At 45.9% G+C, this 15,779-nt stretch overlaps 2 protein-coding genes across 3 annotated transcripts in view; one reads left to right on the top strand and one right to left on the bottom strand.

Annotated features, from left to right (window-relative positions):
- The first annotated feature begins 1,374 nt into the window (after positions 1-1,374).
- On the top strand, positions 1,375-8,111 carry rabac1 (Rab acceptor 1 (prenylated)). 2 transcript variants are annotated; one of them, XM_035405935.1, is made up of 6 exons: positions 1,375-1,458; positions 2,114-2,226; positions 3,005-3,214; positions 4,164-4,261; positions 5,623-5,724; positions 6,800-8,111. In XM_035405935.1, exons 2-6 carry the CDS (start codon positions 2,159-2,161, stop codon positions 6,889-6,891), a joined length of 570 nt encoding a protein of 189 aa, XP_035261826.1. In that variant the 5' UTR covers positions 1,375-1,458; positions 2,114-2,158; the 3' UTR covers positions 6,892-8,111. The 2 variants fall into 2 exon arrangements, with proteins under 2 accessions (XP_035261826.1, XP_035261814.1); XM_035405923.1 differs by having other exon boundaries at positions 2,114-2,238.
- Positions 8,112-10,696: 2,585 nt separating this feature from the next.
- Positions 10,697-15,779, bottom strand: part of atp1a3b (ATPase Na+/K+ transporting subunit alpha 3b) — a 33,059-nt gene continuing 27,976 nt past the window's right edge. The window contains exons 16-21 of the mRNA XM_035414655.1: positions 15,623-15,746; positions 15,109-15,254; positions 14,570-14,700; positions 13,963-14,064; positions 13,003-13,094; positions 10,697-12,121 (exon numbers count right to left, since the gene is read on the bottom strand). Of these exons, the coding sequence (XP_035270546.1) occupies positions 12,093-12,121; positions 13,003-13,094; positions 13,963-14,064; positions 14,570-14,700; positions 15,109-15,254; positions 15,623-15,746 (624 nt within the window). The 3' untranslated portion in view covers positions 10,697-12,092. The remainder of the gene's footprint in view (positions 12,122-13,002; positions 13,095-13,962; positions 14,065-14,569; positions 14,701-15,108; positions 15,255-15,622; positions 15,747-15,779) is intronic.

Raw genomic sequence — 15,779 nt, 5'->3', positions numbered from 1 at the left:
CCCAGCCGTTACACAAATATGGTGTAAACTTAAACAATAGTCAAGTAGCCTTATACAGTCTATGCAAGCAGCCTACCTAATTTAGATTTCTGGGATGGTGCTAGTATTCACCACTAGATGGAAATATACACAACTAAGTAGCGCGTAGTAGGCCCTTTTCCTGTGCGGCACATGCATTCTTGGGTATGTAAGGGACCAGTGCAGTCACAGATCAAACCGTGGGGAGTCTGTACCTTCATCATGATTAGAAGATGGGGCTCCTGAAGGCGTACCCCAACAACTGGGATGGAAAACTGGATTTACACAAAAGTTATCTGATTTTAGGAATTCCATAGGAAGTAATCGAGAGAGAGAGAGAGATGTATGAATTGGCGAGAGAGAACCCAAACCCATGGGACACCAGCTCTGGAAAAAAAAAAAAAAACATTATTTTTTATGTCACAGCCTAATGATGCTGCCAAAAAGAATGCGCTATGTGGTGGAGCTGTACGATAAGGCTTATCTCTGGTGCCAGGACCAAGAAGATAAGAGCCGTATGCTGAGGGATTGTAATGCAATGTAATGTAATATAATCCTGTGCCACAGCCTAGACCTTCAGTGTTAGGGAAAAATGCCATCGCCTTCTACGGAACTGAGAGAAATTATACCAGAATGGGTACCATTCATTGCAACCTACCTGTAATGGCTAGTCTTAGGTTACAGAAGGCCCTTTCTTGTCTATTATTGTTTGCTCCATCTCTTGTCTGCAGAGTATAATTTACCTGTCTGAAATGATTCTAAAAATGTATTCATGTTTATGGAAATTACTGTGGTGGGATTGTTTAATCAAGTTCAGCATCAGATGTTATTCAGGATGCACATTGCAACGGGTCGTTTCAAATTTAAGGAATGACATTACATTAACATTACATTTATTTAGCAGACGCTTTTATCCAAAGCGACGTACAAACATGCATATCATGGTCATTGGAACAATTACAAAACACAGGTTCGATACGCATGACTTTTGAAGTTTTCTTGCAATATTTGCCCAGCTGTATTAATCGTACAATGCCCATTACTATGCAGTAAAAATGTCCAACTAAGCAAGATCATTTCACAAGCAGATTCCTAATTTTTTCTTTCCATTTTAGTGTTTCAAAAGTCATCTTCTCATGATGTCAACGGATTTAAAAAAAAATTATTATTGAAACCATAAGAATGTAATAATATAACCATGCAGGAAGACCGACGCGTAGGACCTTTTTCTAACTAGCGCAATTAGCTATCCATTTACCACTGTGCTTTCATTTGTCAATCCCATAGAACGACAAGTGTCTCTTTTCAAAATGCAGGCCTCGCACAGGCTTCTATTCTGGAATTTACGGTATTTTATCTTACTTCCGCCTCAAGCTCAGCTGCTCCACATCATATCCGTCAACAACCTACCGGGAGAGGCAAGCATCTTCTACCACCGACGTGTGTATTTGTTTAATTTTTGTTGATAATAACAATTTAAATGTGTGTTAAAACCTTTATTTCGGGATTTTGTTATGGATAATCATATAAGTAGAGAATGCCATTTTCCAAAGGAAGATCAGAACAAACAGCAGGGCGAGTCAAACGTTGGCGTCATTTGTTATATTTAGCAAGTTGAGTTAGCTGGCGAGCTACATCATCTGAGCAGCAGTTTCAACAGTCAAGCCATTATTACATTAGTGACACCAGTAGCAGAACTGAAGTTTGGACTGTTGGCTCACTGTATTGGCGTTATTGAGGAAGTTATTTTCCATGAACGAGCATTATGCTGCATTCATGTATGCCTTGAGGTGTAGCTGTGAGTAGTTAATACTTTATTTCCCCGTCACGCCAGTGAGTGATACTCGCTGCACACTGGTCTAGCAGGTTCAGTTGGCTAAATGTATCGTGAAGGCAGGGTGCAGTCTTTTTGATCAGTCCTTGAAGTCTTACTTGTTCCTGGTTATGGTTATACACGTTGTTGTACGTCGCTCTGGATAAGAGCGTCTGCCAAATGCCTGTAATGTAATGTAATGTAAAAGTCTGCGGTACTACAAATCGCACTAACGTCACTTTCTCTGTGAATGATGTGTCCTTTGCGGTTTTTTTCCCCTAGTGGGTAACATTGCCGCTCGCAAGTGACTGAAGAGTTCGAGCAGAGATGGAAGGAAAGGCCGGAGACGCCTTCGACGTGGAAGCTGGGGAGGCAGCCACAGGAGGGTTTGGAAAGTATGTTGGAAAGTATGCAAATTATTATTATTATTTATATTTTTTATTATTTTTATTATTATTATTGTTATTATTATTTGCATATTTAAAACATTTCTTTAAGAATTATTTTACTGAAAGTCGTTTTAGTATGATTTGTCTCCTGCTGTCTCCGTAATGTATGCCCTTCAAGAGTATATTTTCATTAAGCAAAGGTATAAATCATTTTGTTTTCATAATTTCTCAACAGTTGATGGCTCAAAACCCCATTTAGCTAAGAGTGCATGTGAAACACCATATATGATGTAAAGATTTACAAAGGTGCAAATGTGAATGCAGACTTCAAAATACTGGCATGTGAAAGGTTACCCAAAAACGTGCAAAAAAAAAAGAGGTAGACGGGAGATTGTAAGCCAAGCAGTGAGATGCTGAGGGCTTGCATGCCGAAATCAGTCCTGGTCAGGAACTGATGAGGCTTACATCTTTTGCTTTTTAGCAAATAGTTCTGGGGAACTGTGCAGGCCATATTAGTTTTCTGTGTAGTGAATGGTTTGCACTAGTATATGTGTTTGATAATAATTACATTACTAAAGCTGGTTAAAAAGGATATTTGCTGATAGTTTATTTTACGGTGCTATAATTGATTAGCAACTAACTCATGACTGACTGAAAATGTGAGCTGCTCGGCACTGCTACGTTGCTAACATCCACGTTCAGCGTGAGCTAAACGTTACGCAGTCATCCCTGTAAACCGGACTTGTGCGTCAGTTGACTGTTTGCTTTTCGCCCCTCCCGCCAGGCTGTTGCCAAAGGGGTTCTCCGGCGGTGTGGCGAAGGAGTGGTTCGACCGCCGTCGCAAGGCCATAAGGCCGTGGGTGGGGTTTGTCGACCAGCGGAAATTCTCCAAGCCGCGGAACTTCGGGGAGCTCTGTCAGAGAGTGCTCCGTAACCTGGACTCCTACCAGAGCAACTACATCTTCATCTTCCTGGGCCTCATCCTGTACTGCATGTAAGCAGAGCTCTCGGCGCAGGCTAACAGTCACTGTAACTGCCACAGTCAGAGTACCGTTTAAACCAGTCACAAGGCAAACAGGGAATCGCGCCTTTGTGTGTTCTGACATCATCATTTACTGCTGCAGGGGACCAAATGCTGATTATTCCACACTCGCTTCACAGCACACGGCACTACCTCATGTAAAATAGCAGTAAATGCATGAAACAATGGCCACGTTTCACATTTCAGATACACCAAGCAGAATCCTTTGAACCCAATAATTTTGGCAGATGTCCGGCAGAACTTCTTTGCAGACCCCCGCCCCCCCCCCCCCCCCCCACCCCTCACAGTCCACTTTGTCTTGTTCACTGGAGTTGTTGCCTGGGCAGTGTCACCAGGGCACTGCTGTTGCTTTTGTCGCTGGTAGTCAACTACATCACGAACGAGCTCACTGTCTTTGAACAGGTAACGAGCGTAAATGCTGTTCTCTCCTGTCAGGGATGAAAGGATTGTGCTGATCCCACAGTGATCTGTCTCAGAGCTCCTACGCCAATTCTGAGAGTCTTCGTACTGCTCACAGAAAAGCAGTAACTCCTTCCTATTGCCGTGTGTGGGTTGTGACATTTTGAATGCTTTATGAAGAAGAAAAATTCTACAGAAATCTCATAATTGGTACTGATGGGCTCTCAAACCTAAAAAGTGGCATGTCCACACTAATCTTCCATTCCTTTTCTGTCCACTACAAGATGGGGGCCACATTTATCTTTATTGTGTCAATAAGGTCGCTGCCTAAATGGACACGGTATGAATTCACACACGCACCTGTGCATGCATGCATATACATGTTTGTGTTGTAGGTCCATGGTTTTTAAGAATCGCTGTATTGAAGTTGTTTTCATGCCGTGGTTTTTGCTTTAGCTACATGAGTAGCCTGTGTGTGATTGGCTGATCTCGTCCTCTGCAGCATCAGCTCTCCCATGCTATTGGTGGCCTTGGCTGTGTTTGTCGGTGCGTTCTACATCATTCACCTCCGCTCCCTGGAGTCCAAGATGGTTGTGTTTGGTGAGTCATGAAGCAGGCTTGTAGACGATCGGTGGAAATGCATTTTTACAAGATCTGCCATAGTAGTGGACCAACACTTAAAGCACGGCAGTGAAGGCACTCATTTTACTCGTCTAGTGGATTGGGTGCTAATGTTTATTTAAAACTTGCTGTATGTGACTAGCAATAGTATACAAACACAAACAAGCATAGGGAGAAGTGTAAGGGAAATGGCTTATTTGTTTTGGGCTGCTGAAGATTACTAGTCTGCCAAATTTGAATATATGGAAAATATTGGACCATCTAGAAAAATGGGATTCCATTTGTGTAAATTTGCTTTGTATATGAATAAATGTTTGTCATGCCAGTCAAGCAGGCCGAGATTGAAAAAGTGATTGACAGGTTGGAATTCCACTGCTGTGAATAAGATTGAAAGGGTTTCACAAAAAAACTAGGATGCAAACAGATGGGGCTGAATTTGAGTGCGGTTCCTACTCTGTTGTCCTTCATGTTCCACTGAAGTGGGAAGAGTAGAAGGCAGTGCATCACCGAGCAGGAACACTCCCATGAGCCCCTGTTTCCTGCAGCCAATGGCACGCAGCCATCTGGTCGTAGTGTGACAGCTTATCTCTCACACACAGAGTTGAACAGGGGCAGTATAGCATGCCGGTGCTGTATACGCATCAGTATCTGGGTTGTTTTTACTGTCTATGGCATGCTTCTATCATAGAGTTATTGAAATACCCAAGCAAAGGGGTGTCATTCACCGGATTCACTGGATGGCTGCAGTGTCTTCTGGTTTAGTGCATGCACTTAAGTGTGTGATTTCAGTAGCTGATTGGTTGGAGTTCACACACCTTGTTTCCAAGGGCTAAATTAGCTGCTGACTAATGTGAAGCCACAAAAACCTGCAGAGCCAAACCTGCAGTTTGACCCTCCTGCCCTAGGGAGGAAATGCGCATTACGTTTCAGTGGAGACCATGCTTATTTATTCATTGAAATGCATGCAGTATAGGCTAGTATTGGAGGCCCCAGAGAAGTTAAACTGTACTGGTGCTCCAGGGTTCGTAGGAATTTAGCAAAAGCTAAGACCAGGGTTTGAAATACAGGAGAAGGCAGGGCCGAAAAGAGACCTGAGCTGCTCCGAAAGAGAGCTGAGCCCCCCTGGTCTGCAATTGCACCCCCCTCCCCCGCCCCCTCTATAATCACGGATTCCCCGCAGGCCAGGGTGTACTTTGAGCCCTGGGTGAGACCCAGCTGGAGGTAGGCTGAGTAGGCCGCTCTGTTAGCACACATGCTGCGCAGCTAAAGGCTAAAGCAGGCGAGTGTAGCCCTGTTGCCATGGTGAGCGGTGAGAGATGGCTGGCTTTTCCCTCCGCCAGGGCGAGAGCTGACCAGGCCGCACCAGATGGGCCTGGCCGGGGCCGTCTCCCTTCCCGTCTTCTGGTTGGCTGGAGCTGGGACTGCGGTCTTCTGGGTACTGGGTGAGTGTGACATCACGTGGCCGGTCTTCCTGCTCCCTCTTTCTTCCTCTCCTCCGGTTCCCTCTCTCAGCCAGCCTGTGTTTGGGCTGCTGTGATTGGTCTGGCTGTGCTCCCTGTCTCTCGACACTCTTCGCTCTCTTGTTTTGTTTCTGTTGTCTGAGCCGCGCTGCCAGGTCGTCCCGACCTTGAGCGCTGTGTGACTCCCAAGGCCCAGCCGGACGGGGTGTAGAGCGTAATGCAGAGCGTGAAGTGTAACGTAGAGCGTAATGTAGAGCGTGAAGTATAACGTAGAGCGTAATGTAGAGCGTGAAGTGTAACGTAGAGCGTAATGGCCAGGCTGGACAGCTGTAATGTAGAGCGTAATATAGAGCGGCACGGCTGGAGTGCAGAGCGTAATGTAGAGCGTAACAACTGAGCCTGGCGGCTGTAGTATAGAGCGTAGTGTAGAGCGTAAAGGCTGAGCCTGGCGGCTGTAGTGTAGAGCGTAATGTAGAGCGTAACGGCCGGGCTGGGCGGCTGTAGTGTAGAGTGTAGTGCAGAGCGTAATGTAGAGCGTAACAGCCGGGCTGGGTGGCTGTAGTGTAGAGCGTAATGCAGAGCGTAATGTAGAGCGTAACAGCCTGGCGGCTGTAGTGTAGAGCGTAATGTAGAGCGTAACGGCCGGGCTGGGTGGCTGTAGTGTAGAGCGTAGTGCAGAGTGTAGTGTAGAGCGTAACAGCCGGGCTGGGCGGCTGTAGTGTAGAGCGTAGCGGCCTTGGCGGGCGTGACGGCGTCCTGTCAGTCAGCGCTGGGCTGGGCGCGGCGCTCGGGCCCCTGACGCTCCGCGGCGGCGCTGCCGTTGTTTGTCACGCGGCCTTGCTCTCGTAAATCCGCGTGGCCTTGCGCCGCGGCGTTCTGCCGAGCGCACAAAGCCACAGGTTTAACGTCACGTCTGGCCAGCCCCGCGAGAAGGTCGTCCTGAACATATCCCATAATCCTCCTGCTTTCCCTCCCTCTGGCACGCTCCGTCTCCTCCCCCCCCTCCTCCCCGTTTGTTCTGCGACCTGCTGTCGGACTGTCTTCCTGTTTCGCTCAGGGGCGACGCTGGCCGTGATTGGCTCCCACGCCGCGTTCCACGAGATGGAGGGCGCCGCCGACATGGAAGAAATTATCATGGAGCCCGTTTGACCTCTGACGTCCCGATCAAGGACCTCTCCAGCTCCAGTGTACACTCGCCTTTGCCATTATGACGTAAATGTTACTGACTTGACTGCATGACACACTTTAGGGTACGACTTCAGGACATGGATGCACACAGACTCATACGAAATCAGGCGCGGAAACTGACTGACAGACCCGTTGATTGACGCCCCCTGTGTCATGCCTTGATGGACAGAGAAGCTAACAAGTTTACATGTGTACTTACTCAGCTTGCAAATTCATATTAGCACACGTATGTATATTTACCCATATTGCATATTCATATTTGCTTAGACTGTTTGTGTTCCTGTTGAAAGGGAACCTGAGATACTTGCAATCAAATTAGTACAAATGAAATATTTGTAGATCAATTAATTGTGTGTACCAAAAACAATGGGCATTGATCATCTTCATTTCTGAAAGGTGTTCCACTTCTTCCTTTTTAATACTGGCGTATAATAAAGCTTTGTATCGGTTGTCAGGCCACATCCTGTAGTTAGTCTGACATTTATATTCTGATAATTTATGTGCACTATACCTAAAATGTGCGCCAGAAATATCAACGTTTGTCTTAAGAAAGCATGTACAAAATGGGTTTTTGTCTGAAGTCAAAGCTAGAAAAAATTCTATTACAATGTATGTGCAAACAGCGCCCTCTACTGAGTTATATTTGTAAAGGCAGTGGTGGAGAAGGTAAACAAATTACCTTATTTTCTCATGAAAGGGTAGTGCTTTATTAATCCATATTTTTGGGGGGCCATTTAGTTGATCTTTTCTTAGTTGATTTTTTTTTTTTCAAACCAAAAATTTGGTAGAAAGATTTTATACCTGAAAACATGTTTGTACTGTTTGTATTAAATTGATCAGAAGTATTCCAGGCAGCCTTCAGGCCAAATGATTTGACATGTGACATCTGCGTTATCACCAAGCTGGTTTGATGGGTCAGCTGTGCGATGGCTCGACCTGTAGTGCAGTCTCTAGTCTGCCCCAGGTCCAGTCAGCATTGAGCGAGCCCCTCGTATCTCGGCTGGACTCTGCACTTCCAGTTCCAGCACGGATCGTGTGCCCAGCGTAGTGCATTCAGCGTGATGTTCCGCCATTTAAAACTGCCTTCCTCTCTCAGTCTACCTGTCTGGACAGCTTTCTTTCTATTCTGTCTTTGTATTTATACTGACGGTTGGGAAGTGCAATAAATTATTCTTCCTGTAGCAGCGTATTCTCTCAGACGTGTGTGTGTGTGTGTGCGCGCGTGTGTGCGTTTTTGTGCCTTTCAGGTTATTATGCCGTATATGAGGTAGTCCATATGGCATGGAGTGTTTCCTTGGAAACCTGCACACTAGTTTTATCCCTTTAACTTACCCTTTCTATCATTTCTTTGTCCTCCCTTCTTTTCCCTCCCTCACTCTGATTCTGACACATCACTGACCCTCCCCCCCGACTCCCCCCACCCCCCCACCTTGCCTGACCCTGTGACCCAGGCGCCATGACAACCCTGTGAGTTTGTCCCATCCTTCTGTTGCCTAGGAAATGACCTTGGAGAATTCCCACCCCTGCTGGCCCCCCACCCCCCAAACATGCCCGTGCATGCTCACACACGCGCGCACACACACACACACACACTGCGGCAAAAGCAAGCGATCGATATTCCATTATATGGGGTAGCAGTTGGGGAGGGAGAGGTGCATTGCAGTGAGCTGGGAGGAGATATGGGAGCTGCAGGGAGTGTGTGTGTGTTAGTGTGTTTGTGTGTGTGTGTGATTGCGCATATTTAGGTACTGCGTGGTTGTATGTCTGACCTAAAGTATCATACATTTTGGTATTTCTGTACAAGAGAAAAAAATTCTACAATGCTGAATGTATGCTTATTTTTGGGTATATAGTGAATTATATAGTATATTCATTCCATGCTATAGATCATCAATCAAAGGATTTTTGTGATTAACACTAAGAGGTCAATTTGACCGTGAATCATTAATTTATGAATTATAGCTAAATGTGGCCAGCTAAGTAACAACATAGCATAATGAAGTCAAACATAAGAGTAGGTTGTCATGTGCACATGACTCTCCGTTTTTATGTGCATTCTGCAGTTCAAGCCAGTCAGAATAATGTGGGAAGACAAAAAACACTATGCCGTCGTCATCCCCGGGACATGACCACTTCCTGGATTTTTCTTAAACCGGTTTGTATTGCCCACTTTAGTATTTTCTCCCAGTCTGGAATGGCCGATCGTGATTGTAGACATCTCGCTGCAAAGTCATCCATCAAACGGGAAAGGGCAGGTCGGAGTTGCGTGCCGCCAGCCACCCTTCCGTGCTCCCAGCAGTCCGCCCGCCGAGCCGCGCAACCATTGGACGATGTCAGAGGACCGCTCTTCAAGCGTGGCGGGTGCCCGATCGACCAGGGAAGTTTCTCTGGCCCCCGTCTCCCTGGGCAAAGCTTTTGCCAATTTTGCTAATTCTCCCCGCGGGAGTCCCGGGCACAGTCGCCCCTGGCGCTGTCAGGGTTTCACTCGGGAACGCGGGGGGCGTCGCTGTCCCCGGGACCTGAGCTGAACACCCCACCTGGGAGGCCGCTGGCCAATGCCCGTGAAATTAAACTGTTTTCAGTCACAGCCGGAAATCGTGTAATAGCAACACGCTGCAATCAAAATTGGTGTGCATGCGTGCGTTAATGCAGTCAGATTGAAACGGATATTAATAAAAGTGTTAGGTTTGTTTGACTTTGGATCACTGCCAAATGTCTGTGTGTCAGTCATAACCATTGCCTCGTCTGTTAGGAATGACTGGAAACGAGATAGGACGCTTCCTCTTGGCACAAAATTCACAAAGCGCACAGATGAAGAACATTATTCAGCCTTTATGCTGTTTGCTGGTTTCTGTCTGTTCAAAACGGAATATTTCTTCAAATAACCGTGGCTCTAAATGTGCTGTAAAAATGCTATCAGGAAAATGCTAGTGTGAAAGCAGTATATCTTTTCTAAATAAAATTTTTAAAATGTTTAATACTGCCAACATTAAACATAGCGAAGTGTTACAGTACTGTGTACTGCTTTTTGAATAGAATATACAGAAACTGAGCTCTCCCGTGAAGAAATATGAATCTAGGACATTTTAATCTTTTTATTTTAACCATGTACTGCAGTGTGTATTGTGACTGTGAGTGTTATTGTTGATATGCGTTCTGTGCAGTGCTTCATGCTTTGCACGCTGTTATCCTGGTAATTTGGGACAGCAGGACAAAATGTTTTTTAACCAGTTTTTGAAGTTACTCAGCTGCAGGTCATTCAAAACTTGCATATTACATGTTTTTCAAGATGGCTGATGTAAAAACTCTCTGCATGGTGTCATAAGAAATTAAAACATAATGTGCATTTTTAATTGGTGCTACAAGTGTACATTTTTATTAAAGTATGAAAGTCAAATGCACAACACTGGAGCTGAATGACTAAAATACTGTATAACTTATACATCTTATATTTTATTCTATGCATGCTTATGAAATGCAATTATTGAAAATATGGTGACAAGCCAACTATGTAGGCTGTATACTTGTACTCTGTGCTTCCTTGCATGAGAAAAATTTATTGACAAGTATTATTTTTTTGTTCATCACATATTCAGAATCTAGGCTAATTCCCATTTCATTTAAACATATGCAAAAATAGCTTTCAGACAGATTTTAATTGAATCTGGGATCCCTGACCCTATGAGGTTTACTCTTAATAGAGTGTAACATTTTGGGATCAAGAAAGAGAGGCACAGTCATATTAAAAGAAACAAAGACACTGTAGTAGGTAGTATTAAATGTTCTAGATGTTTTATTAGTGTTGGTTTCATTTCCCTCTGACATGTTTTCTACAGTTGTGGTTTTTTTTTCTTTCTTTTTTTCTTTCAGTTCCCCTTCCAGAATGTTCTGAGGCAGATACAGGCCAAAGCAGCTGCTGATCTGATCTCCGGTAGAGACACTCAGGCAGGTCTGTTATGGACTATACGTGACAGAATCATTGTCGGCAACATCAGCAGCAGCAGCTGTAGTAACAGTAATATTGTTGTTTTACTTCTTTATGTCTTTGCCATTAGCCAACTGTCTTTGCGGTTGGCTTTCTGAAAACCCAGCAAAAAATACTGAAACCAAACAGGAAAAAAAGGGAGAAGATGTTGTTGTTTTCATTTGCTTGATTCTTTAGCGAGTTGTTTTTGCCCTTTTTTCTTATTATCATTATTTTTTTTATTTTACAGTTTTATTAAATTGGAGGAGAAATATTTGATATTTTCCTATAGAACACACAGAAATATGGATTTTGTTTTTGGGGGTGGGGTGGATACCAAGGACAGTGATTCACACGGTGCACACAAGAGACAAACTGGGACATAGGGGGGAGAGGGAGGGGTGTGCTTGACCACGCCCAGGTGGAAGAAGCAGCTATCCCACACCCCTTCCCTGTGTTCAGTGAAAAAAAGAAAACAACATCACTGTGGCTGAACTGGTGAGACAAGTGAGCACAGAGAAAGAAAGAGAGAGAGAATGTACTCTATTTCTCTTTTTTTTAGCAGAAGTAGGTGAACATTACAAGTTGACTGAGGCCAGTGATATGATTCTTGTTTTTTCAGTGTGTATGTCTGTACTCTCTGAGACCGGACTGCGGACGGGGGAAGGGGAACATGGTCAGGGAGAGAACGAGAGGTTGCCATGGGGAAATGTCCTATCCTCAGAACTGAGAATAGTCCCATTCCTTCAAAGGCTCCTCACCTTCCTCTACATAAACACGGGGCCGCCGCCGTTGCAGGGGTGTATTGATCTGTGCGGGCAGCGCCGGGATGTGCGCACGTACAGCGTCATAACAGGCAGGAAACATGGTCAGAGGGAGGGAAGGGGATACTGTGGGCTCTGGATATAACGCGACAGGGGAGAGAGGCCGCTTATTGCTTCCTTTCCTTCTCTTCCTTTCTTCTTTTTTTCTTCTTTCTTTCTTATTTTTTTTCATCCTCTCTTGTACTCTCTGATCCTGAGTGTGTGAATGGTCGAGTGGGAGTGGCTGTAACGTTTGTGTGTTTTTTTTGTTTTTTTTTGTGTCCTATTGTTTTTCCTATGGGGGACATTTGGTGGTGCATACTGAGAGGGATGGATGGTGTGAAGCAGAAGAGATGGAGGATGAAGGGAGGGTGAGTATAGAAGTATTTCAAAGATCAATAATATGTTTCCTTTTCCACCCAACCTGCCGAGAGAGAGAAAGAGAGATACATGGTCAGGCGTACATATAGATATATAGCATCACATTCAGACACACCTGAGGGTAATATGATTTGCATTAATCTGCGTGGTAACTAAGCTGATATGTAGCAGCCATTTTGTGTCAGAAAGCTCACAGCGAATCAGTGCAGGTAGATGGGGAAGATGTCTTCATCCAGTTCAATTCTGGGAGTGATGATATTTCTGGAGTGATTCCAGCTAAGAAAACTAGATTTGGCCAGGACACCGGAAAGCACGCCAGCGGCCGCCAGCGGTGCGTCAGAGACCGCTGTGTGTCAGGACCCGAACCTGGCACCTATTACAGCACTGTGTGCCTGTCTCTACGCTGGGACGTTTATTTTTGAACTTGGTCAAGGGACGGGACTGCCACCTACTGGCCTACATATATATATATACCGCTTCCAGCAAACTGCCTCTCTCAAGAATTCTCCCATCCAGTTACTAAGGCTCATCTGTCTGGCAAAATTGAGCATTGGTGCCAGATGTCCCGATTATTTGGTTTACTACACTTATCCAGTGCTTTTCGAATCTAAACTTAGTATTTTGTGTACATGAAAATCTGATGGATTTTACACATAATCTCACATAATCCATGATGATAGAATGTGTGTGTATGTGCGTGTATATATACTGCGTGTGTGTGTGTGTGTACACACGTGTGTGTGTGTGTGTATGTGTGTATACATGTGTGCATGTGTGTATGCATGCGTGCATGTGTATGTGTGTATGCATGTGTGTATACATGCATGCATGTGTGTGTGTGTGTGTGTGTATGTATAGTTGTGTGTGTGTATGTGTGTTTATGTGTGTGTTTGTCCGTGAGAGAGAGGCTGCCCGCGTCCGTACCTCCAGGGTTCCGGCGCAGGAGTAGTTTTCGTATCTCATCGTACACAAAGATGAGGAAACTGTAAGGGAAGGCGCAGAACCACCAGCTGGGCCTGAGAGAGAGAGAGTGAGCGAGAGAGCGAGAGAGAGAGAGAGAGAGAGCGAGAGAGAGAGAGAGAGAGAGAGAGAGAGAGCGAGCGAGAGCGAGAGAGAGAGAGAGAGAGAGAGCGAGAGAGAGAGAGAGAGAGAGAGAGAGAGAGGCAGAGCGGAGACCGCAGGTTTTATACACAGCCACAGGGCAGCACACTCCCACTGAGGTAAACTTTACCACGCTGCCGCTGTAAAGCTTTACAGCCCATTACTGCACAGTGTGCCTCCTGGAAAGGACCCTGTGTGCATAACACTGATACATATATATATATATATATATATATATATATAATTATTATTATTATTATTTTAATGGCAAGTCCTTCATATTTATGGGTTTTTAAGTTAATGGTTTAGGAAGAGCGAAATGATTGCTCTAAATTTGCATAAGGCAAATGAAAGCAGTGAACTGAGTTACATTATTCCCCTCCGTCAGCTTCCAATGTATACTTACACTGCTTTTTTAGGGGTTGAGTCAGGATTGGCGGTTAGAGGCAGCGTCTAACCGATAAATATGGTTTAATGCAGGGTGCTCAGCTAGGGCTTTGGCACATGTGAGCACATTTCATTCATTCTAGTCACTGATTCGTCAAAGAGTCCAAGCACTTGGTTCTCAGGGCCTAAACTGGCTGTGACTGCAATCAAATCGTGAAAGCCCACAGATGCTAGAGCTCAGGTCTCCCTGGGCAAAGTGTGAGTTTACTTGCAGAAACGGCCATCTTCATTGGCCCCTGTGGGTGTGTGCAAGAATCGGAACAGCAACGGCCGTTTTCATTGGCTGCCGCAGGTGTGATGCGAGATTTGGGACAGAAACGTGTGGGCCGTACTCACTTTAGTGGATACATCCTGAGGGCCACGTCCATGCCTGGACAGTAGGACAGGAAAGCAGCCAGAGCCGTCTCCTCAAACAGCCCGAAGATTAGGATCTTGTTCCTGCGAGGGACGTAAAGGCAGATTGAGACCTGCGCTTGGCGGGATGGCGCCGGGCAGACGGGTGAGCACAGGAGCAGAAGCACACGGAGTCACAGGCACAGACCGCTCCGTACACACAAAGAGCCAGACAGGGACAGAGGGACAGAGGGAGAGACAGACTGAGGGACAGAGACAGACACAGAGAGACAGACTGAGGGACAGAGTGAGAGAGAGACAGACTGAGGGACAGAGACAGACACAGAGGGACAGACTGAGGGACAGAGGGACAGAGAGAGAGACAGACTGAGGGACAGAGACAGACACAGAGAGACAGACTGAGGGACAGAGGGACAGAGAGAGTGACAGACTGAGGGACGCACAGAGAGAGACAGACTGAGGGACAGACACAGACAGACAGACTGAGGGACAGACACAGAGAGACAGACGCTGAGTGAGGGAGACAGACAGACAGACTGAGGGACAGACGCTGAGTGAGGGAGACGGACGGACAGACGGACAGACTCACTTCATGCCCTGCTGGAAGACGGAGTTGCGCCTGGTCTTGCAGACGATGACGTCGGCCCACTGCACCACCACGATGCTGACGAAGAAGGCCGTGTGGCAGGTGAACTCCACGATCTTCCTCTGCTCGTACGTCTGAGGGGAGAGGCGCCGGAGCCAAAAATAAAGCTTCGCATCGCCCCGAAACCGGTCCTCCTTCACGACTTCCCTCCCCGTAATCAGCGTTTAGATTCCGGTTATTGATTGCGCTGTCATCATCATTTATGTGCTTTGGCAATGCGACAGCAAACATTTGCCGGGCCAGTAAAGCTGATTTGAATTTAAATCGAAGCGAGAGTGAGAGACAGCGAGCGAGCGAAAGAGAAAGGGAGAGAATGAGACAGAATGAGGGAGACTGAGGGAGAAAGAGGGAGGGGGGACTGATGGACTAGTATTTCTCTCCAAGGGTATTTGCATGTAATTCTTGGCCAGTGTTTACTCTGCGATTCATGCAGAGCCTGTTGACCTAAATTGAGAAAGAGCGTGAGGCACGAAGGCACTGACCCACTGCTGCCCATAGCTGTCCTCCAGGTCATTGGTAGCTCGGTCGTCCCAGTTGAGCCGGATTCCCACTAGTATTGAGGGAAGGAAGCCATTTTCTGCCAAGATGACAAAGTAGCTGAAGAAACCGCCAAGAGCCTGGATCATGCCTGCAGAGAGAGACAGATAGAGAGAGAGAGAGAGAGAGAGATGGACGTTTTGCATATTAAACTACTTTACATGTCTTTGTACCTCTCTCGTTTAACTACACAACTTCAGGGAAACACCACTAACACTCTCAGACCAATCCGTAAAATTTTGAACGGTTGATTATTTTTGCACCGGACGAGTATGGTGTCATAGTTCACACCTTGTTGAAAAAAAAAGGCACAGCATCACTTTAGCCTGTAGGTTTCTGTTGGAGAGAAAAAACATGGTACTGAACTACAACATTTAGAAAAAGACAGTGACCTCACCAGCTGGGGTCAAAGGTCAGGGGTCAGGGGTATGAGGCCTTGAGAGGTACGGGGGGACCCACCGATCTGTCCGTAGGCGATGCTGATCAGTCTTTCGTTCACCAGTTTGTCCACGCGGGGATTCCTGGGCTGCCTCTTCATGATGTCACTCTCAGCCGCTTCATAGGCCAGGGAGATAGCTGGCACCTGACAGGAAGGGGGAGTGGCTTCACTTGTGCA

Source organism: Anguilla anguilla, chromosome 1 (assembly GCF_013347855.1).
Source record: "Anguilla anguilla isolate fAngAng1 chromosome 1, fAngAng1.pri, whole genome shotgun sequence".
Lineage (NCBI taxonomy): Eukaryota > Metazoa > Chordata > Actinopteri > Anguilliformes > Anguillidae > Anguilla > Anguilla anguilla.
This window is presented reverse-complemented; position numbering and strand designations above follow the sequence as displayed.

What these genes read in the sequence shown, in the direction of transcription:
- rabac1 (XM_035405923.1), top strand. Translation starts at nt 2,159, where the DNA reads ATGGAAGGAAAGGCCGGAGACGCCTTCGACGTGGAAGCTGGGGAGGCA. An exon ending in TTTGGAAAGTATGTTGGAAA is followed by an intron (nt 2,239 to 3,004) that starts GTATGCAAATTA and finishes CCCTCCCGCCAG; the next exon opens with GCTGTTGCCAAAGGGGTTCT. An exon ending in GGCCTCATCCTGTACTGCAT is followed by an intron (nt 3,215 to 4,163) that starts GTAAGCAGAGCT and finishes CGTCCTCTGCAG; the next exon opens with CATCAGCTCTCCCATGCTAT.